Source organism: Oncorhynchus gorbuscha, unplaced genomic scaffold (assembly GCF_021184085.1).
Source record: "Oncorhynchus gorbuscha isolate QuinsamMale2020 ecotype Even-year unplaced genomic scaffold, OgorEven_v1.0 Un_scaffold_1384, whole genome shotgun sequence".
Taxonomy (NCBI): Eukaryota; Metazoa; Chordata; class Actinopteri; order Salmoniformes; family Salmonidae; genus Oncorhynchus; species Oncorhynchus gorbuscha.
Genome location: NW_025746177.1, coordinates 45,479 through 68,484, shown reverse-complemented (window position 1 = coordinate 68,484; position 23,006 = coordinate 45,479). Strand labels below are relative to the sequence as shown.

Sequence of the window (23,006 nt, the reverse complement as noted above, 5' to 3'; positions counted from 1 at the left end):
GGGACGAGGGAGATGAGAGAAGAGAGAGACATGGAGGGAGAGAGATGGGTGGGGGGAGAGAGATGGGTGGGGGGAGAGAGGGGGGGCGAGGGGAGAGAGAGGGGGCGGGGGGAGAGAGATATTTGTCTCGCTTGGACACCTCTCTATGCAGCTGTCTTGAGAGGCAAACAAGTCAGGAGCCCATAGCCACATTGTTCTGAATCTCGCCTGTCAGCACCTCATTGGTCGGCACCCTCTCTAAGTGCATTCTGGGATCAGGAGCGTGTCCTGACAGCACTTCCTGCTTGCTGAGACAGTGTTGGTTTCTAAAATGCTTGTAACATTTGGGTGTGGCTGCCTCCCTCACCCCAAGTTGTTTTTGTCAACGCCAGCCATGGAAACACTGCAAGTTCACAATACTGTTTCTCCATAAGCCTGTGGTGTCATTAACTACAGACTTACTAGATCTCTTCCCCTATGGGACATAAGGCAACAATGAGCTCCTTCCAACACTCTCTGTCCTTGGCCACGTGTTGTGCCTCGTGATACTAGATGTTCATCTTGGCCAGCTCCTCTGTCACAGTTCTGTACCAGGTATTCTTCTTCTCCCTGGTAGAGTCCACCTTTTTGGGATAAGGGTTAGGTTTAGGGTTATGGTTAGGTTTAGGGTTAGGTTTATGGTTAGGGTTATGGTTATGGTTATGGTTTGGGCTAGGGTTAGGGTTATGGTTAGGGTTATGGTTAGGGTTAGGTTTAGGGTTAGGGTTAGGGTTAGGGTTATGGTTAGGTTTAGGGTTAGGGTTAGGGTTATGGTTAGGTTTAGGGTTAGGGTTATGGTTAGGTTTAGGGTTAGGTTTAGGGTTATGGTTAGGGTTAGGGTTAGGGTTATGGTTAGGGTTAGGGTTATGGTTAGGGTTAGGAGATACACTGTAGTTTAATGTTACTGATAGTCCAGTTAATGTACGACTTGTGCGTGTGGGTGTTATTTTGTTTGTGTGTTTGTGTGAGACTGATGTTTCTGCTGGTTAGACTGTTTGGTTTGTTGAGGTTACTAATCTTCCCGGATGGGAGAGAGTTGTTTGAACATTGGCCTTGATGTGTGAAATAAAGAGGTGTGTTTCTTTGTGTTGTTCTGCTGGGGCAGGTGGCTCGCCAGCTGCAGCCCTCTGTAATATGGATCGGAGATGCAGAGAAAACCTTTTATAAGAAAGTCCCGAAGATGGAGAAAGAGGTATGTTCTCTACACAACAGCAGCATATCTCAATACCACTGTTCATCTCGTCAACAAAAATAGTGAATAAAATATTTGGCAAACATATATTTTTCAGTGGCAATTAACGAGACTATAACTGACGAAATAGACCCAGAAAAAAAAACTGTAACTAAACAAAAAAGAAGAGACTAAATTATCTCTGTGACTAAAATCTGTTGGACTGAACAAGAGTTTTTAGACAGATTGAGAGCTATTCAGTGATACGTACTGTTAATATCAGAACAGTCCAGTTCTGTTCATGAGTCTGGGCAGACAGGCTCCACTCCGGCTCCGCCTCCGATCAAACACATTGCGCAGGCGACTCTGTTGCTTCCTCGTAGCTAACCAGTCACCACCAGCCTTCTAGTTAGATACCACCCTTTGCCTGGTTAACAAACACAAGATGCTTTACAAAATAAAAACAAAGCAGCATTAAGTTTAATAGTAAAACAACAGTCTAGCTATATTTTTCTCTCTCTTGAGTATAGAAACACTTTTGAATTTGTAGTCTCGCTCAACACTCACACTTTCCCCACTGCATTTCATAGCCAGGTTCTGTCTCCGACTTCTAGCCAAGTCTCCCTCTTTTCCTCAGAGAAAATGGCTCTATTGTAGCCATTACTTTCAAAAGATATGACTCATAATAACAGCGCTACATTTGTTTTCTTTCTGTCGTGGCGGGCCGTTCTACAACTAGGCAACTTGCGGACTCGAGGTTAAGTGGATCGGCCTAATTCTAAAATACATTTTTTTCCTCATCAATCTACACACAATACCCCATAATGACAAAGCAAAAACTGTTTTTTTAGACATTTTGCTAATTTATTAAAGATAAAACACTGAAAAATGGCATTTACATAAGTATTCAGACCCTTTACTCAGTACTTTGTTGAAGCACCTTTGGCAGTGATTACAGACTCGAGGCTTCTTGGGTATGACGCTACAAGCTTTGCACATCTGTACATGGGGAGTTTCTCCCATTCTTCTCTGCTGATCCTCTCAAGCTCTGTCAGGTTGGATGGGGAGCATCGCTGCACAGCTATTTTCAGGTCTCTTCAGAGATGTTAGATCGGGCTCAAGTCCTGGCTCTGGCTGGGCCACTCAAGGACATTCATAGACTTGTCCCAAAGCCACTCCTGCGTTGTCTTGGCTGTGTGTTTAGGGTTGTTGTCCTGTTGGAAGATGAACCTTCACCCCAGTCTGAGGTCCTGAGTGTTCTGGAGCAGGTGTCATCAAGGATCTCTCTGTACTTAGCTCCGTTCATCTTTCCCTCGATCCTCACTAGTCTCCCAATCGCTGCCATTGAAAAACATCCCCACAGCATGATGCTGCCACCACTATGCTTCACTGTAGGGATGGTGCCAGTTTCCTCCTGATGTGACACTTGTCATTCAGGCCAAATAGTTCAATCTTGGTTTCATCAGACCTGAGAATGTAGTTTCTCATTGTCTGAGATTCTTTTAGGTGCCTTTTGACAAACTCCAAGCAGGCTATCATGTGCCATTTACTGAGGAGTGGCTTCCGTCTGGCCACTCTACCATGAAGGCCTGATTGGTGGAGTGCTGCAGAGATGGTTGTCCATCTGGAAGGTTCTCCCATCACCACAGAGGAACTCTGGAGCTCTGTCAGAGTGACAATCGGGTTCTTGGTCACCTCCCTGACCAAGGCCCTTCTCCCTTGATTGCTCAGTTTGGGGATGAGTTTAGGAAGAGTCTTGGTGGTTTCAAACTTCTTCCACTTAAGAATGATGGAGGCCACAGTGTTCTTGGGGACCTTCAATGCTGCAGACATTTTTTGGTACCCTTCCCCAGATCTGTGCCTCGACACAAACCTGTCTCGGAGCTCTACGGACAATTCCTTCGATCTCATGGCTTGGTTTTTGCTCTGACATGCACTGTCAACTGTGGGATCTTATATAGACAGGTGTGTACCTTTCCAAAACATGTCCAATCAATTGAATTTACCACCTATGGACTCCAATCAAGTTGTAGAAACATATCAAGGATGATCAATGGAAAAGGATGCATCTGAGCTCAATTTTGAGTCTCATAGCAAAAGGGTCTGAATACTTCTAAATATAAGGCATTTCTGTTTTATGTTCACTTTGTCGTTATGAGTATTGTGTGTAGATTGGTGAGGAAAAACATTTATTTCATCCATTGTAGAATAAGGCTGTAACGTAACAAAATGTGTAAAGGGGGAAGGGATCTGTATACTTTCTGAATGCACTGTATGTAATATCTATGTAGTCTGAACTAAGAATTCATACGGCCAGATAATTGTTATATATTCTTATATATATGTGTTGGTAGGATAAGGCTTTGTCTGTTTGGTCACATAGAAGTCAGTGATGTATGTTAACTATAGGTTAATGAGGCAATGCAAATGTGATGTGACTAAAATGTGACTAAAATGAATGGGTATTTAGTTGACTAAAATGGCCCACTGTTTTTGTCATTTTGACAATAACTAGACTAAATCATTATTCAATCGACAAAAACTTGACTAAAACGTAATGATATTTTAGCCAAAATGACTAAGACTAGACTAAATGTAAGAAAAGAGTCCAGTTATTAGCACTGCTCAATACCAGCCCTCGACACTCGACTCAACAAACTGGATGCAGTCTATCACAGTGCCATTCTTTTTGTCTTCAAAGCTCAATATACTACCCACCATTGCGACCTGTACGCTCTCGTTGGTTGGCCCTTGCTTCATACTCGTCGCCAAACCCACTGGCTACAGGTTATCTACAAGTCTCTGCTAGGTAAAGCCCCACCTTATCTCAGCTCACTGGTCACCATAGCAGCAGGTACAGTTTATCTCACTGGTCACCATAGCAGCACACACTCATAGCACGCGCTCCAGCAGGTACAGTATATCTCACTGGTCACCATAGCAGCACACACTCATAGCACGCGCTCCAGCAGGTACAGTATATCTCACTGGTCACCATAGCAGCACACACTCATAGCATGCGCTCCAGCAGGTACAGTATATCTCACTGGTCACCATAGCAGCACACACTCATAGCACGCGCTCCAGCAGGTACAGTATATCTCACTGGTCACCATAGCAGCACACACTCATAGCAAGCGCTCCAGCAGGTACAGTATATCTCACTGGTCACCATAGCAGCACACACTCGTACCATGCGCTCCAGCAGGTACAGTATATCTCACTGGTCACCATAGCAGCACACACTCATAGCAAGCGCTCCAGCAGGTACAGTATATCTCACTGGTCACCATAGCAGCACACACTCATAGCACGCGCTCCAGCAGGTACAGTATATCTCACTGGTCACCATAGCAGCACACACTCATAGCACGCGCTCCAGCAGGTACAGTATATCTCACTGGTCACCATAGCAGCACACACTCGTACCATGCGCTCCAGCAGGTACAGTATATCTCACTGGTCACCATAGCAGCACACACTCGTACCACGCGCTCCAGCAGGTACAGTATATCTCACTGGTCACCATAGCAGCACACACTCGTACCACGCGCTCCAGCAGGTACAGTATATCTCACTGGTCACCATAGCAGCACACACTCGTACCACGCGCTCCAGCAGGTACAGTATATCTCACTGGTCACCATAGCAGCACACACTCGTACCATGCGCTCCAGCAGGTACAGTATATCTCACTGGTCACCATAGCAGCACACACTCATAGCATGCGCTCCAGCAGGTACAGTATATCTCACTGGTCACCATAGCAGCACACACTCATAGCACGCGCTCCAGCAGGTACAGTATATCTCACTGGTCACCATAGCAGCACACACTCATAGCACGCGCTCCAGCAGGTACAGTATATCTCACTGGTCACCATAGCAGCACACACTCATAGCACGCGCTCCAGCAGGTACAGTATATCTCACTGGTCACCATAGCAGCACACACTCATAGCACGCGCTCCAGCAGGTACAGTATATCTCACTGGTCACCATAGCAGCACACACTCATAGCAAGCGCTCCAGCAGGTACAGTATATCTCACTGGTCACCATAGCAGCACACACTCGTACCATGCGCTCCAGCAGGTACAGTATATCTCACTGGTCACCATAGCAGCACACACTCGTACCATGCGCTCCAGCAGGTACAGTATATCTCACTGGTCACCATAGCAGCACACACTCATAGCAAGCGCTCCAGCAGGTACAGTATATCTCACTGGTCACCATAGCAGCACACACTCACCACGCGCTCCAGCAGGTACAGTATATCTCACTGGTCACCATAGCAGCACACACTCATAGCACGCGCTCCAGCAGGTACAGTATATCTCACTGGTCACCATAGCAGCACACACTCATAGCATGCGCTCCAGCAGGTACAGTATATCTCACTGGTCACCATAGCAGCACACACTCATAGCACGCGCTCCAGCAGGTACAGTATATCTCACTGGTCACCATAGCAGCACACACTCATAGCAAGCGCTCCAGCAGGTACAGTATATCTCACTGGTCACCATAGCAGCACACACTCGTACCATGCGCTCCAGCAGGTACAGTATATCTCACTGGTCACCATAGCAGCACACACTCGTACCATGCGCTCCAGCAGGTACAGTATATCTCACTGGTCACCATAGCAGCACACACTCGTACCACGCGCTCCAGCAGGTACAGTATATCTCACTGGTCACCATAGCAGCACACACTCACACCACGCGCTCCAGCAGGTACAGTATATCTCACTGGTCACCATAGCAGCACACACTCGTACCACGCGCTCCAGCAGGTACAGTATATCTCACTGGTCACTCCCAAAGCCAATTCCTCCTTTGGTTGTCTTTCCTTCCAGTTCTCTGCTGCCAATGACTGGAACAAACTGCAAAAATCTCTGAAGCTGGAGACTCACATCTCCCTCACTAACTTTAAGCACCAGCTGTCAGAGCAGTTTACAGATCACTACACCTGTACTTAGCCCATCTGTAAACAGCCCATCTATTTACCTCATCCCCATACAGTATTTATTTATTTATCTTTCTCCTTTGCACCACAGTATCTCTACTTGCACATTCATCTTCTGCACATCTACCATTCCAGTGTTTAATTGCTATATTGTAATTACTTCGCCACCATTTATTGCCTTAACTCCCTTAACTTACCTCATTTGCACTCACTGTATATAGACTTTTTTGTTTTCTTTTGTTCTACTGTATTATTGACTGTGTGTTTTGTTTATTCCATGTGTAACTGTGTTGTATCTGTCGCACCGCTTTGCTTTATCTTGGCCAGGTCGCAGTTGCAAATGAGAACTTATTCTCAACTAGCCTACCTGGTTAAATAAAGGTGTTCTCAACTAGCCTACCTGGTTAAATAAAGGTGTTCTCAACTAGCCTACCTGGTTAAATAAAGGTGTTCTCAACTAGCCTACCTGGTTAAATAAAGGTGTTCTCAACTAGCCTACCTGGTTAAATAAAGGTGTTCTCAACTAGCCTACCTGGTTAAATAAAGGTGTTCTCAACTAGCCTACCTGGTTAAATAAAGGTGTTCTCAACTAGCCTACCTGGTTAAAGAAAGGTGTTCTCAACTAGCCTACCTGGTTAAATAAAGGTGTTCTCAACTAGCCTACCTGGTTAAAGAAAGGTGTTCTCAACTAGCCTACCTGGTTAAAGAAAGATGAAATAAATAAAAACACTACAGTGCACATTGACAAACAGTGTAATCAAGGGACTTGTTTTGACAAGAATGTTTACATAGCAGATTGTCAAGTAATCTTCTCCATTATTGTATTGTTTGTGAATGAACTAAAGTGGGACTCACATCCATTGTTGGGTAACATGGGTTATATGAGATGACAGCTGTGAGCAGTTGAAAATGGGGACATCTTGAATTTACAAATAAGTTTATGCTGCCCTCATGTGGCCGGTCATAACTCTACCCCCTCTTCCTTGTTCTCCCTCTCCTCCCCGCTCTCTCTATCTCCATACCCCTCTCCATCTCCATCTCCTCACTTCCTCTCCCTCTCTCCATACCCCTCTCCATCTCCCTCTCTCCATACCCCTCTCCATCTCCTCTCTCTCCTCACTTCCTCTCCCTCTCTTTCTCTCTCCTCCCTCTCTCCTCTCTCCCTCTCTAGATGGATCCTAAGCGTCTGAAGAAGGACCTAGTAAAGGTGCTGAAGTCTGTGAAGCCTGAGGATCGTGTTCTGGTCGTAGGGACGTCCCGGAGGCCCTTTGACGCAGACCTCAAGCCCTTCTGTAAAGTCTATAGGAAGATCATCCTCATCCCCAGACCTGACTATGCCTCCAGACTGGGTGGGTTATCTATAGTAGTCTATATCGGTTTATATTGGTTTATAGTGGTCTATAGTGGTCTGCATTGGTTTATGGTGGTCTATATTGGTTTATAGTGGTCTATATTGGTTTATAGTGGTCTAAATGGATTTATAGTGGTCTATATTGGTTTATATTAGTTTATAGTGGTTTATAGTGGTCTATAGTGGTCTATATTGGTTTATAGTTGTCTATAGTGGTCCTTGGTGGTCTATATTTGTCTATATTGGTTTATAGTGGTCTATATAGGTTTATAGGAGTCTATAGTCGTCTATATTGGTTTATATGAGTCTATAGTGGTCTATATTGGTTTATAGTGGTCTTTAGTGGTCTATATTGTTTTATAGTGGTTTATAGTGTCTATAGTGGTCTATATTGGTTTATAGTTGTTTATAGTGATCTATAGTGGTTTATGTTGGTTTATAGTGGTCTATCTTGGTTTATAGTGGTCTATATTGGTTTATAGTGGTTTATAGTAGTTTATATTGTCTATAGTGGTTATAGTAGTTTATAGTTGGTAGAGCATTTTGTAACGTATAGTACGTCTATAGTGTAAGTCTATAAAAGCGTCTGCTAAATGGCATACATTATTATTACATTATATTGGTCTATATTTGTCTATAGTGGTTTATAGTGGTTTATAGTGGTCTATATTGGTTTTTAGAGGTCTATAGTGGTCTATATTGGTTTTTAGTGGTCTTTATATTGGTTTATAGTGGTCTATAGTGGTTTATATTGGTTTATAGTGGTCTATATTGATTCATAGTTGTTTATAGTGATCTATAGTGGTTTTAGTTGGTTTATATTGGTCTATATTGGTTTATAGTGGTCTATATTGGTTTATATGAGTCTATAGTGATCTATATTGGTTTTATAGTGGTCTTTAGTGGTCTATATTGGTTTATAGTGTCTATAGTGGTCTATATTGGTTTATAGTTGTTTATAGTGTCTATAGTGGTCTATATTGGTTTATAGTGATCTATAGTGGTTTATGTTGGTTTATAGTGGTCTATATTGATTTATAGTAGTCTACAGTGGTCTATATTGGTTAATATTGGTTTATAGTGGTCTATATTGGTTTATAGTAGTTTATAGTTGTCTATAGTGGTCTATTGTGGTCTATATTTGTCTATATTTGTCTATATTGGTTTATAGTGGTTTATATTTGTCTATATTGGTTTATAGTGGTCTATATTGGTTTATATTGGTTTTTAGTGATCTTTATATTGGTTTATAGTGGTCTATAGTGGTTTATATTGGTTTATAGTGGTCTATATTGATTCATAGTTGTTTATAGTGATCTATAGTGGTTTTAGTTGGTTTATATTGGTCTATATTGGTTTATAGTGGTTTATATTGGTTTATAGTAGTCTACAGTCATCTATATTGGTTAATATTGGTTTATAGTGGTTTATATCGGTTTATAGTGGTCTATAGTGGTTTATATTGGTTTATAGTCTTTTACAGTGGCCTATATGGGTTTATAGAGGTCTATAGTGGTTTATATTGGTTTATAGTGGTTTAAACTGGTCTATATTGGTTTATATCGGTTTACAGTAGTTTATAGTGGTTCATATTGGTTTATAGTGGTTTATAGTGGTTTTTAGTGGTTTATAGTGATGTAAAGTGGTCTATATTGGTTTATGGGGGTTTATAGTGGTCTATATCTAGGCCAACCTGTTGGCTATGGTCAGACAGAATCTGTGGAGGTTTTATTCCCTAAATACACCAGAAATGAGTTGACATGAAAAATACTGGTGGAATGAATTCATATGATAGGCCCACCAGTAAACACACATCTTTAAAAAAAATGTTGTATTCATTGCCCGCTTCTGGTTTGAACTCTAACCTTTCTATCCCTGTCTGTGATGTGTTCTCCAGTGCTGTGGCGGGAGCTGCTGTGTGGCGGCGGTGCTCACCTCACCCCCAGCCTGGACCTGAGCTCCCTGGCCAAGGTGACAGACGGCTACACCCAGGGCCACATCCTGCAGGCTGTGAGGCAGGTGCTGACCCCTCGCAGGCTGGCCCAGCAGACTACCAGACCACTGACCGCTGAAGAGTTCATCCCTCCACTGGCCAGACAGGACCCCGTCTACAAAGAGGAGGAGGAGGCCTTTAAGGTTCAGTAGCATCAATCAATTAATCACCTTTGATTTGCATATTTTTTTTTTTTACATATGTTTATCACCAAAGTGCTCAGGATAGCCTTACTCCCACAGAAATCAGAGGCGACAATTGGAAATCTCCTATGTAGGAGGAAGGAAGGGGTTATTTTGCCATTATAACAGTTAAAATGGTCCTCTGTATCTCAGTAGGTGGTGCAGTAGGTGGTGCTTGCATCTGAGGATAGTGGGTTTGATTCCCGGGACCACACACATGTAAAACAATAATATGGCATATTATTATATTAAAACCTGTTTTTGCCTTTGTTGTGCTGATTGGTCTACATCTATTATCATAAGCAGATATGAATTCAGTATTATTACTATTATCATTATTGTATTATGAATTCAGTATTATAATCCGATATGAATTCAGTATTACAATCAGATATGAATTCAGTATTATAATCAGATATCAATTCAGTATTATAATCAGATATCAATTCAGTATTATAATCAGATATCAATTCAGTATTATAATCAGATATCAATTCAGCATTATAATCAGATATCAATTCAGTATTATAATCAGATATCAATTCAGTATTATAATCAGATATCAATTCAGTATTATAATCAGATATCAATTCAGTATTATAATCAGATATCAATTCAGTATTATAATCAGATATCAATTCAGTATTATAATCAGATATCAATTCAGTATTATAATCAGATATCAATTCAGTATTATAATCAGATATCAATTCAGTATTATAATCAGATATCAATTCAGTATTATAATCAGATATCAATTCAGTATTATAATCAGATATCATTCAGTATTATAATCAGATATCAATTCAGTTATAATATAATCAGATATCAATTCAGTATTATAATCAGATATCAATTCAGTATTATAATCAGATATCAATTCAGTATTATAATCAGATATCAATTCAGTATTATAATCAGATATCAATTCAGTATTATAATCAGATATCAATTCAGTATTATAATCAGATATCAATTCAGTATTATAATCAGATATCAATTCAGTATTATAATCAGATATCAATTCAGTATTATAATCAGATATCAATTCAGTATTATAATCAGATATCAATTCAGTATTATAATCAGATATCAATTCAGTATTATAATCAGATATCAATTCAGTATTATAATCAGATATCAATTCAGTATTATAATCAGATATCAATTCAGTATTATAATCAGATATCAATTCAGTATTATAATCAGATATCAATTCAGTATTATAATCAGATATCAATTCAGTATTATAATCAGATATCAATTCAGTATTATAATCAGATATCAATTCAGTATTATAATCAGATATCAATTCAGTTCATTATAATCAGATATCAATTCAGTATATAATCAGATATCAATTCAGTATTATAATCAGATATCAATTCAGTATTATAATCAGATATCAATTCAGTATTATAATCAGATATCAATTCAGTATTATAATCAGATATCAATTCAGTATTATAATCAGATATCAATTCAGTATTATAATCAGATATCAATTCAGTATTATAATCAGATATCAATTCAGTATTATAATCAGATATCAATTCAGTATTATAATCAGATATCAATTCAGTATTATAATCAGATATCAATTCAGTATTATAATCAGATATCAATTCATAATAATCAGATATCAATTCAGTATTATAATCATTATAATAATAATAATAATATCAATTCAGATATCAATTCAGTATTATAATCAGATATCAATTCAGTATTATAATCAGATTCAGTATTATAATCAGTATTATAATCAGATATCAATTCAGTATTATAATCAGATATCAATTCAGTATTATAATCAGATATCAATTCAGTATTATAATCAGATATCAATTCAGTATTATAATCAGATATCAATTCAGCATTATAATCAGATATCAATTCAGTATTATCCGATGAACTCTATATATATACATTTGAGAGTCGTGCTCCAACAATCACCACATGAGGGTGCTGCGTTCCTACAGTTAGGAAGGAAATGCCACTGTATAACAGGTTTTATTTCCTCCGACCGTGGATCGATGGCTGTGAATGTGTTTCAGATGTGGTACGGCAGGACACCTTTGGGTAAGAAGAGGGCACGGGCGGCCAAGGCCATCGAGGAGGAGGGAGAGTCGGGCAAGGACAAAGACAAGCGGGGCACTGGGAAGAAGACAGGGAAAGAAGAGAAAAGCAAGAAGAAAATAAGTAAATGTCAAATACAAGAGATAAACGTGGTCAACATTGGGGAGGTCTACAGATAGGGACTTTCAGGGGGTGTGATTTACATTCCTCCTACTTAGATGTGATGGACGATACATTTACTACCAGTCTATGACTGTAAATGTCATGGCAACAGTATAACGGTAACAGTCGATCATGTTATGATCATAATGACAAAAGTAGCTGTTTATCTTGTATGAGACCAGATATAAAGTATGTAAAATAAATCATTGCTATCGCAGTGTAAATATTTAAGATGGAAATAAGTGTTCTTGATTTGAGTCCAAATGGATCACAGCAGTATAATTTCATGAGATTCTATTTGGGGGATGTTTATTTTCAGTCTCAGACTATTTTGACCATTAGAAGCTAATTAGCCTTGTTGATGAGCGCTGAGTTGTTTAAACTGGGGGCTCTGAGCTGCAGTGGGAGGGGGGGCGTACTGAGACTCACAACCCCCCCAAAATACACCCCGTCGCATCCGAGCCCCGGGCTCCCCTCTCTCCCCTGTCCTGAGACAAATCATCATTAACCATCCCCAGAACCACGAGACCGTGCAACGATGGAGGGATTCCTCTCAAATGTTAGCTGCTAACCGTAATGATGAAAAAACACAGCAACGGTGCCTTGTATTTCCTGTCCGTCTTCCTTCTTCTTTCCCTCTTTGTCTCTCTCTCTCCCTCTCACTCTCTCCCTTTCCTCAGCCATCATTGGGTTTGCGTGGCTTCTGTGCCATAGGAGTCTGTTAATTAGCCTGTGTAATTGTCATTGTTGCCAGTTACAGCCAGGGGGCTTCAGGCAGAGAGACACTGTGCAATGTAGCAGCACCTTGTCCCAGGTCGCCCTGTGTTACTGTTTACACCCAGTTAGCGCTAACAAGCCAGCCTGCCCTGCCAAGCGGCTGACCCACTTCAAGGCTCCAGCAAGCCTCTACTAGCTCCCCAAGGACCAACTACCCCCGTTCACTGGCCATCTTTAATCAAGTATTAGTCAATGGGAAACCAGATCCCCATTGTCCACCACAGCATAACCCGAACCATGCATCTGTACCCCTCTTGTCTTTTGGGTGTCTGGGTCTACACACTCCACACTCTCTCTTGTCCCGGTCTTTATTGCCCTCCTCTACCTTCCCTTTCTGTCTGTCTTTCTCTCACTGTCCCATCCCATCGCTCTCTCATTTTCTCTCTTTCTTTCTTTATCTCTCTTCTTCTTCTCTCGTCCCATCTCTCCTCCTGCCAGGTGGGTTTACAGAGCGTGACAAACACTGTCACCTTTCCTGCTCCTTGTAGCTTAAACCAACATCTAATTGAATTATTCATGTGTGTGGACCACCGCCTTCTCACCCAAGAAAAGGCCCTTAAGCAGTCTTTTATGTGACGACCAAGCTGTTTTTTTACTCCAGTGGTGTTCCCTTTGGGATCTATTTACTGTAGTATGACTGAGGTGAACCACGCCGTGCATTTATCCAGAATAACACATTCACAATGTCTTAATGCAGATAATTAGCGAATACGTAAAGACAGCATTGTATGTGGTTAATGCTCACAGTGTGATGGTTACTAGCGTTGTTATCAGCTGATCTGTGCCTCAGACAGACTTCTTTTTTCATTTTGCCCATCTTCTCCTCCTTCATGCGTCATTTCTTAATTCCCATAACACTGGATTTCTCGCCACATTTTTGTGGCGATGATAATGAAGCATTATTTGATTAGATTAATCATTCTTTAATTTCTGTGTTTTGTGATGACAGAGTCAAGGGTGATTCAACCCTGTGGTCATGGCAGTAATAAAATCAAGACCACTGTCGACTCTTGGAGACTTTTAACCATTATTTTGCAATTCCTATTTATGTCCCTGTCTCTTGGCTTGAGGGCCCAGTTCTCCATACACCCATACTTTCTCTCTCAACTCCTGACCCAGTGTTCCTTTTTATGGTGATGTATCCAGTCTTTCCACCCAATCCTCAGCCAGAGGTGGGAAGAAATGCTGATATGACCTAGAAAATGTTCAGCTCAGGTCCCAGCCCCATTCCTATTCCCAACCCCAGCACCAGCCTTCCTCTGTAGCCCAGGGGAAGTGATGCTCTGACAGGCTCATTTGCTTTGCGATCCCCTGGTCTACTGGGGCCCTGTACTGGGACAGAGTGACAGCTAGGAGCTCTGGAGGGGGACACAGGCTCAGGGGGTTCCCCCCTCCACCTCACTGCCTGTCACATACTATCACAAAGTTCCAATACTCTTTTTCAAGGCAGCATCCACTTTAAAACCATGAAACCTTCAAATAATGTTTGAGATCTTTCCTGTATTCCACTGTTCTATTGTAATAAAATAGATGTATACCATATACATAGATTTATAGTTGGAACGTTATGCTGATGACATTTGAAACAAACTCAGGAAGCTAGACCAATTTGAGCTGGTTGGTTAGTATTATCTGGTTGGTTAGTGTTATGTGGTTGGTTAGTGTTATGTGGTTGGTTAGTATTATCTGGTTGGTTAGTATTATCTGGTTGGTTAGTATTATCTGGTTGGTTAGTATTATCTGGTTGGTTAGTATTATCTGTTTGGGTAGTATTATCTGGTTGGTTAGTATTATCTGGTTGGTTAGTAATATCTGGTTGGTTAGTACTATCTGGTTGGTTAGTACTATCTGGTTGGTTAGTACTATCTGGTTGGTTAGTATTATCTGGTTGGTTAGTATTATCTGGTTGGTTAATATTATCTGGTTGGTTAGTATTATCTGGTTGGTTAGTATTATCTGGTTGGTTAGTATTATCTGGTTGGTTAGTATTATCTGGTTGGTTAGTATTATCTGGTTGGTTAGTATTATCTGGTTGGTTAGTATTATCTGGTTGGTTAGTATTATCTGGTTGGTTAGTATTATCTGGTTGGTTAGTATTATCTGGTTGGTTAGTATTATCTGGTTGGTTAGTATTATCTGGTTGGTTAGTATTATCTGGTTGGTTAGTATTATCTGGTTGGTTAGTATTATCTGGTTGGTTAGTATTATCTGGTTGGTTAGTATTATCTGGTTGGTTAGTATTATCTGGTTGGTTAGTATTATCTGGTTGGTTAGTATTATCTGGTTGGTTAGTATTATCTGGTTGGTTAGTATTATCTGGTTGGTTATCTATTATCTGGTTGGTTAGTATTATCTGGTTGGTTAGTATTATCTGGTTGGTTAGTATTATGTGGTTGGTTAGTATTATCTGGTTGGTTAGTATTATCTGGTTGGTTAGTATTATCTGGTTGGTTAGTATTATGGTTGGTTAGTTATCTGTTATATCTGGTTGGTTAGTATTATCTGGTTGGTTAGTATTATCTGGTTGGTTAGTATTATCTGGTTGGTTAGTATTATCTTGGTATTATGCGGTTGGTTAGTATTATCTGGTTGGTTAGTATTATCTGGTTGGTTAATATTATCTGGTTGGTTAGTATTATGTGGTTGGTTAGTATTATGTGGTTGGTTAGTACTATGTGGTTGGTTAGTATTATGTGGTTGGTTAGTATTATGTAGTTGGTTAGTATTATGTGGTTGGTTGGTATTATGTGGTTGGTTAGTATTATGTGGTTGGTTAGTATTATGTGGTTGGTTAGTGTTATCTGGTTGGTTAAAATTATGTGGTTGGTTAAAATTATGTGGTTGGTTAGTATTATGTGGTTGGTTAGTATTATGTGGTTGGTTAGTATTATGTGGTTGGTTAGTATTATGTGGTTGGTTAGTATTATGTGGTTGGTTAGTATTATGTGGTTGGTTAGTATTATGTGTTGGTTAGTGTTATCTGTTGGTTAAAATTATGTGGTTGGTAGTATTATCTGGTTGGTTAGTATTATCTGGTTGGTTAGTATTATGTGGTTGGTTAGTATTATCTGGTTGGTTAGTACTATCTGGTTGGTTAGTATTATCTGGTTGGTTAGTACTATCTGGTTGGTTAGTATTATCTGGTTGGTTAGTATTATCTGGTTGGTTAGTACTATCTGGTTGGTTAGTATTATCTGGTTGGTTAGTATTATCTGGTTGGTTAGTATTATCTGGTTGGTTAGTACTATGTGGTTTGTTAGTATTATGTGGTTGGTTAGTACTATGTGGCTTGTTAGTATTATGCGGTTGGTTAGTATTATCTAGTCGGTTAGTATTATGTGGTCGGTTGGTATTATGTGGTTGGTTAGTATTATCTGGTTGGTTAGTATTATGTGGTTGGTTAGTGTTATCTGGTTGGTTAAAATTATGTGGTTGGTTAAAATTATGTGGTTGGTTAGTATTATGTGGTTGGTTAGTATTATGTGGTTGGTTAGTATTATGTGGTTGGTTAGTATTATGTGGTTGGTTAGTATTATGTGGTTGGTTAGTATTATGTGGTTGGTTAGTATTATGTGGTTGGTTAGTGTTATCTGGTTGGTTAAAATTATGTGGTTGGTTAAAATTATGTGGTTGGTTAGTATTATGTGGTTGGTTAGTATTATGTGGTTGGTTAGTGTTATGTGGTTAGTATTATGTGGTTGGTTAGTATTATGTGCTTGGTTAGTATTATGTGGTTGGTTAGTATTATGTGCTTGGTTAGTATTATGTGGTTGGTTAGTATTATGTGGTTGGTTAGTATTATGTGGTTGGTTAGTGTTATCTGGTTGGTTAAAATTATGTGGTTGGTTAGTATTATCTGATTGTTAGTATTATATGGGTGGTTAGTGTTATGTGGTTGGTTAGTGTTATGTAGTTGGTTAGTATTATCTGGTTGGTTAAAATTATGTGGTTGGTTAAAATTATGTGGTTGGTTAGTATTATGTGGTTGGTTAGTATTATGTGGTTGGTTAGTATTATGTGGTTGGTTATGTATTATGTGGTTGGTTAGTATTATGTGGTTGGTTAGTATTATGTGATTGGTTAGTATTATGTGGGTGGTTAGTATTATGTGGTTGGTTAGTACTATCTGTTAGTTAGTACTATGTGGTTGGTTAATATTATCTGGTTGGTTAAAATTATGTGGTTGGTTAGTATTATGTGGTTGGTTAGTATTATGTGGTTGGTTAGTATTATGTGGTTGGTTAGTGTTATGTGGTTGGTTAGTATTATGTGGTTGGTTAATATTATCTGGTTGGTTAGTATTATGTGGTTGGTTAGTATTATCTGGTTGGTTAGTATTATGTGGTTGGTTAGTACTATCTGGTTGGTTAGTACTTATGTGGTTGGTTAGTATTATCTGGTTGGTTAGTATTATATGGTTGGTTAGTATTATGTGGTTGGTTAGTATTATGTGGTTGGTTAGTATTATGTGGTTGGTTAGTATTATGTGGTTGGTTAGTACTATCTGGTTGGTTAGTATTATGTGGTTGGTTAATATTATCTGGTTGGTTAGTATTATGTGGTTGGTTAGTGTTATCTGGTTGGTTAGTGTTATGTGGTTGGTTAGTATTATCTGGTTGGTTAGTGTTATGTGGTTGGTTAATATTATCTGGTTGGTTAGTATTATGTGGTTGGTTAGTGTTATCTGGTTGGTTAGTATTATGTGGTTGGTTAGTGTTATCTGGTTGGTTAGTGTTATGTGGTTGGTTAGTATTATCTGGTTGGTTAGTATTATGTGGTTGGTTAGTATTATCTGATTGTTAGTATTATATGGGTGGTTAGTATTATGTGGTTGGTTAGTATTATGTGGTTGGTTAGTATTATGTGCTTGGTTAGTATTATGTGGTTGGTTAGTACTATCTGGTTGGTTAGTACTATGTGGTTGGTTAATATTATCTGGTTGGTTAGTATTATGTGGTTGGTTAGTATTATGTGGTTGGTTAGTGTTATCTGGTTGGTTAGTGTTATGTGGTTGGTTAGTATTATGTGGTTGGTTAGTATTATGTGGTTGGTTAGTATTATGTGGTTGGTTAGTATTATCTGATTGTTAGTATTATATGGGTGGTTAGTGTTATCTGGTTGGTTAGTATTATGTGGTTGGTTAGTATTATGTGGTTGGTTAATATTATCTGGTTGTTAGTATTATGTGGTTGGTTAGTGTTATCTGGTTGGTTAGTGTTATGTGGTTGGTTAGTGTTATGTGGTTGGTTAGTATTATATGGGTGGTTAGTGTTATGTGGTTGGTTAGTGTTATGTAGTTGGTTAGTATTATCTGGTTGGTTAGTATTATGTGGTTGGTTAGTATTATGTGGTTGGTTAGTATTATGTGGTTGGTTAGTATTATGTGGTTGGTTAATATTATCTGGTTGTTAGTATTATATGGGTGGTTAGTATTATGTGGTTGGTTAATATTATCTGGTTGGGGACAGTCTTGTTACTGCTGGTTTGATGACAGATCAGAGGTCTGGGGAGAGAAATTGATTGGTTGTAACACTCACCTGTTGTTGTGATGGCCTCCAGTCCAAGGACATTAGCCCTCCCTCTACAGGTCCACAACCTCCCTGTGTGTCTCTCTCTCTTTATCTCTCTGTGTGTGTGTGTGTGTGTGTGTGTGTGTGTGTGTGTGTGTGTGTGTGTGTGTGTGTGTGTGTGTGTGTGTGTGTGTGTGTGTGTGTGTGTGTGTGTGTGTGTGTGTGTGTGTGTGTGTGTGTGTGTGTGTGTGTGTGTGTGTGTGTGTGTGTGTGTGTGTGTGTGTGTGACAGCAAGTGTAGTCACACACTCCATCGTGTTGGCGGGGAGGGGAGAACTGCTTACCTCAATTCCAGAATAATTATGGAGTGAAAAGAAAGAACAATTAGCCAGCTGGGGATTATAAAACAAAGCAATTAATGTTATGCTAATAAGTCGAATTTCCAGCAATTGTCGATCATTTGCTAATTATTTGTTAATTAGTCTGACTTTTTAGTGCATCAATTTATGAGAGATTAATGAACAGACAGATTCTGGTATTTAACAAACTCTCTCGGCAGCAGTTGAGAGTTCTGTTCCTTCCTGCTGTGATCGTAATTGCTGTTATGAAAAGTCAAACTCCATTGAGACACTTTTACAACCATGTCCTCTAGTGTATCATATTCCTGGGACAACACACGAGGTCTCTGGGACAACACGCGAGGTCTCTGGGACAACACACGAGGTCTCTGGGACAACACACGAGGTCTCTGGGACAACACACGAGGTCTCTGGGACAACACACGAGGTCTCTGGGACAACACACGAGGTCTCTGGGACAACACACGAGGTCTCTGGGACAACACACGAGGTCTCTGGGACAACACACGAGGTCTCTGGGACAACACACGAGGTCTCTGGGACAACACACGAGGTCTCTGGGACAACACACGAGGTCTCTGGGACAATGTAAACCTTCAGTGACAGCAGCGTAATACTCACTATCTAGCCTACGTTTCATTACTGTGGGATCCTCTAACTCTAAGATACTGCGTAATACTCACTATCTAGCCTACGTTTCATTACTGTGGGATCCTCTAACTCTAAGATACTGTATGTCCTTTTTTCCTTGATTCAACTAGGTTGTTTGTCACATGAAATGTGTTAATGAGGATGATTGCTTTCTCTCCTTGGGGACAGCCATGCAGGTCTGGGATGGAATTGAATTTCAGATGTTGAGTGGGATGAAGGTCCCCTACTCCCCTTTCCCCTCAGTGATAGTCCTATTACCATCCTCTGCTCTCTCCTATGACAGATCATTACCATAGTCCTGGGGTGCCTGGTCTCATCCACTGGGATCATTTACCTTGCCCTGGGTCATACACACTGAAAAGAAGACTCTATAACAAAATCATGTTTACAGTAGAAAATGAAAAGAAACTCAACTGTATATAAAAATAGAAATTAATTGCTGCAAGGGACACTCTTTTGGCCTTTAGCGTGTTGAGTAGACATTCATCACAGAGGTTTAGTTGGACAAGTAGGGCTAGGATAGACACCAGAGTATAGAGACTGCAGACCCTGCACAGACAGACAGACAGAGACAGACAGAGAGACAGAGAGACAGAGAGACAGAGAGACAGAGAGACAGAGAGACAGAGAGACAGAGAGACAGAGAGACAGAGAGAGAGAGAGAGAGAGAGAGAGAGACAGACAGACAGACAGACAGACAGACAGACAGACAGACAGACAGACAGACAGACAGACAGACAGACAGACAGACAGACAGACAGACAGACAGACAGACAGACAGACAGACAGACAGACAGACAGACAGACAGACAGACAGACAGACAGACAGACAGACAGACAGACAGACAGACAGACAGACAGACAGAGACAAAGACAGACAGAGAGACAGAGACAGACAGAGAGACAGAGAGAGAGAGTCCAGCTCTTTTAAATACCTGTAAAAGGCTATCAGTAAGGGTTAGTAGGCTTGACTGGGTCCTGGGTCATACACAGGACAACCAGACCTTTTGTTGTGAGACGGTTTGTGTTTCTGAACCAGATGAAGACGCCGTTAAACCCCAGATGTTCCACTCCTCAATTACACTGCGTCAGGCCACACTAATTGGCGTCCGTCCAGCGAAGGTCATAGCTCCAGCAGGGCACTTTGGGAAATCACAGGGCAGCCGCGGCCTTCATGGGCAGGGACGGAGTTAATTTGAATGTATATTTTTATGGCTGTCCAAAACAGAAGCTCGTGGTAATTATCTACATAGCTTCCTCCTCCCCTCCCTCTGAGGCAGAGGGTCTTTTCTTCCCCAGCCCAAGGTAGCAGTAGACTCCAGGAAAATAGACAACTCATGCCGTTAGCCCAGGACACCACAACCCACCATTTGACTCCTGGGAGACAGACAACCCATGCCGTTAGCCCAGGACACCACAACCCACCATTTGACTCCTGGGAGACAGACAACCCATGCCGTTAGCCCAGGACACCACAACCCACCATTTGACTCCTGGGAGACAGACAACCCATGCCGTTAGCCCAGGACACCACAACCCACCATTTGACTCCTGGGAGACAGACAACCCATGCCGTTAGCCCAGGACACCACAACCCACCATTTGACTCCTGGGAGACAGACAACCCATGCCGTTAGCCCAGGACACCACAACCCACCATTTGACTCCTGGGAGACAGACAACCCATCCGTTAGCCCAGGACACCACAACCCACCATTTGACTCCTGGGAGACAGACAACCCATGCCGTTAGCCCAGGACACCACAACCCACCATTTGACTCCTGGGAGACAGACAACCCATGCCGTTAGCCCAGGACACCACAACCCACCATTTGACTCCTGGGAGACAGACAACCCATGCCGTTAGCCCAGGACACCACAACCCACCATTTGACTCCTGGGAGACAGACAACCCATGCCGTTAGCCCAGGACACCACAACCCACCATTTGACTCCTGGGAGACAGACAACTCATGCCGTTAGCCCAGGACACCACAACCCACCATTTGACTCCTGGGAGACAGACAACTCATGCCGTTAGCCCAGGACACCACAACCCACCATTTGACTCCTGGGAGACAGACAACCCATGCCGTTAGCCCAGGACACCACAACCCACCATTTGACTCCTGGGAGACAGACAACCCATGCCATTAGCCCAGGACACCACAACCCACCATTTGACTCCAGGAAAATAGACAACCCATGCCGTTAGCCCAGGACACCACAACCCACCATTTGACTCCAGGAAAATAGACAACTCATGCCGTTAGCCCAGGACACCACAACCCACCATTTGACTCCAGGAAAATAGACAACTCATGCCGTTAGCCCAGGACACCACAACCCACCATTTGACTCCAGGAAAATAGACAACCCATGCCGTTAGCCCAGGACACCACAACCCACCATTTGACAACCCACCATTTGACTCCTGGGAGACAGACAACCCATCCGTTACCCCAGGACACCACAACCCACCATTTGACTCCTGGGAGACAGACAACCCATCCGTTAGCCCAGGACACCACAACCCACCATTTGACTCCTGGGAGACAGACAACCCATCCGTTAGCCCAGGACACCACAACCCACCATTTGACTCCTGGGAGACAGACAACCCATCCGTTAGCCCAGGACACCACAACCCACCATTTGACTCCTGGGAGACAGACAACCCATCCGTTAGCCCAGGACACCACAACCCACCATTTGACTCCTGGGAGACAGACAACCCATGCCGTTAGCCCAGGACACCACAACCCACCATTTGACTCCTGGGAGACAGACAACCCATGCCGTTAGCCCAGGACACCACAACCCACCATTTGACTCCTGGGAGACAGACAACTCATGCCGTTAGCCCAGGACACCACAACCCACCATTTGACTCCTGGGAGACAGACAACTCATGCCGTTAGCCCAGGACACCACAACCCACCATTTGACTCCTGGGAGACAGACAACTCATGCCGTTAGCCCAGGACACCACAACCCACCATTTGACTCCTGGGAGACAGACAACCCATGCCGTTAGCCCAGGACACCACAACCCACCATTTGACTCCTGGGAGACAGACAACCCATGCCGTTAGCCCAGGACACCACAACCCACCATTTGACTCCAGGAAAACAGACAACCCATGCCGTTAGCCCAGGACACCACAACCCACCATTTGACTCCAGGAAAATAGACAACTCATGCCGTTAGCCCAGGACACCACAACCCACCATTTGACTCCAGGAAAATAGACAACTCATGCCGTTAGCCCAGGACACCACAACCCACCATTTGACTCCAGGAAAATAGACAACCCATGCCGTTAGCCCAGGACACCACAACCCACCATTTGACTCCAGGAAAATAGACAACCCATGCCGTTAGCCCAGGACACCACAACCCACCATTTGACTCCTGGGAGACAGACAACCCATGCAGTTAGCCCAGGACACCACAACCCACCATTTGACTCCTGGGAGACAGACAACCCATGCCGTTAGCCCAGGACACCACAACCCACCATTTGACAACCCACCATTTGACTCCTGGGAGACAGACAACCCATCCGTTACCCCAGGACACCACAACCCACCATTTGACTCCTGGGAGACAGACAACTCATGCCGTTAGCCCAGGACACCACAACCCACCATTTGACTCCTGGGAGACAGACAACTCATGCCGTTAGCCCAGGACACCACAACCCACCATTTGACTCCTGGGAGACAGACAACTCATGCCGTTAGCCCAGGACACCACAACCCACCATTTGACTCCTGG

At 41.9% G+C, this 23,006-nt stretch overlaps 1 protein-coding gene across 1 annotated transcript in view; it reads left to right on the top strand.

The window, feature by feature from the left end:
- Positions 1–12,158, top strand: part of iqca1 (IQ motif containing with AAA domain 1) — a 64,190-nt gene extending 52,032 nt beyond the window's left edge. Inside the window, exons 16-19 of the mRNA XM_046337359.1 lie at positions 1,124–1,210; positions 7,333–7,510; positions 9,410–9,648; positions 11,745–12,158. Coding sequence (XP_046193315.1) covers positions 1,124–1,210; positions 7,333–7,510; positions 9,410–9,648; positions 11,745–11,945 — 705 coding nt within the window. The 3' untranslated portion in view covers positions 11,946–12,158. The remainder of the gene's footprint in view (positions 1–1,123; positions 1,211–7,332; positions 7,511–9,409; positions 9,649–11,744) is intronic.
- The last annotated feature ends 10,848 nt before the right edge of the window (positions 12,159–23,006 follow it).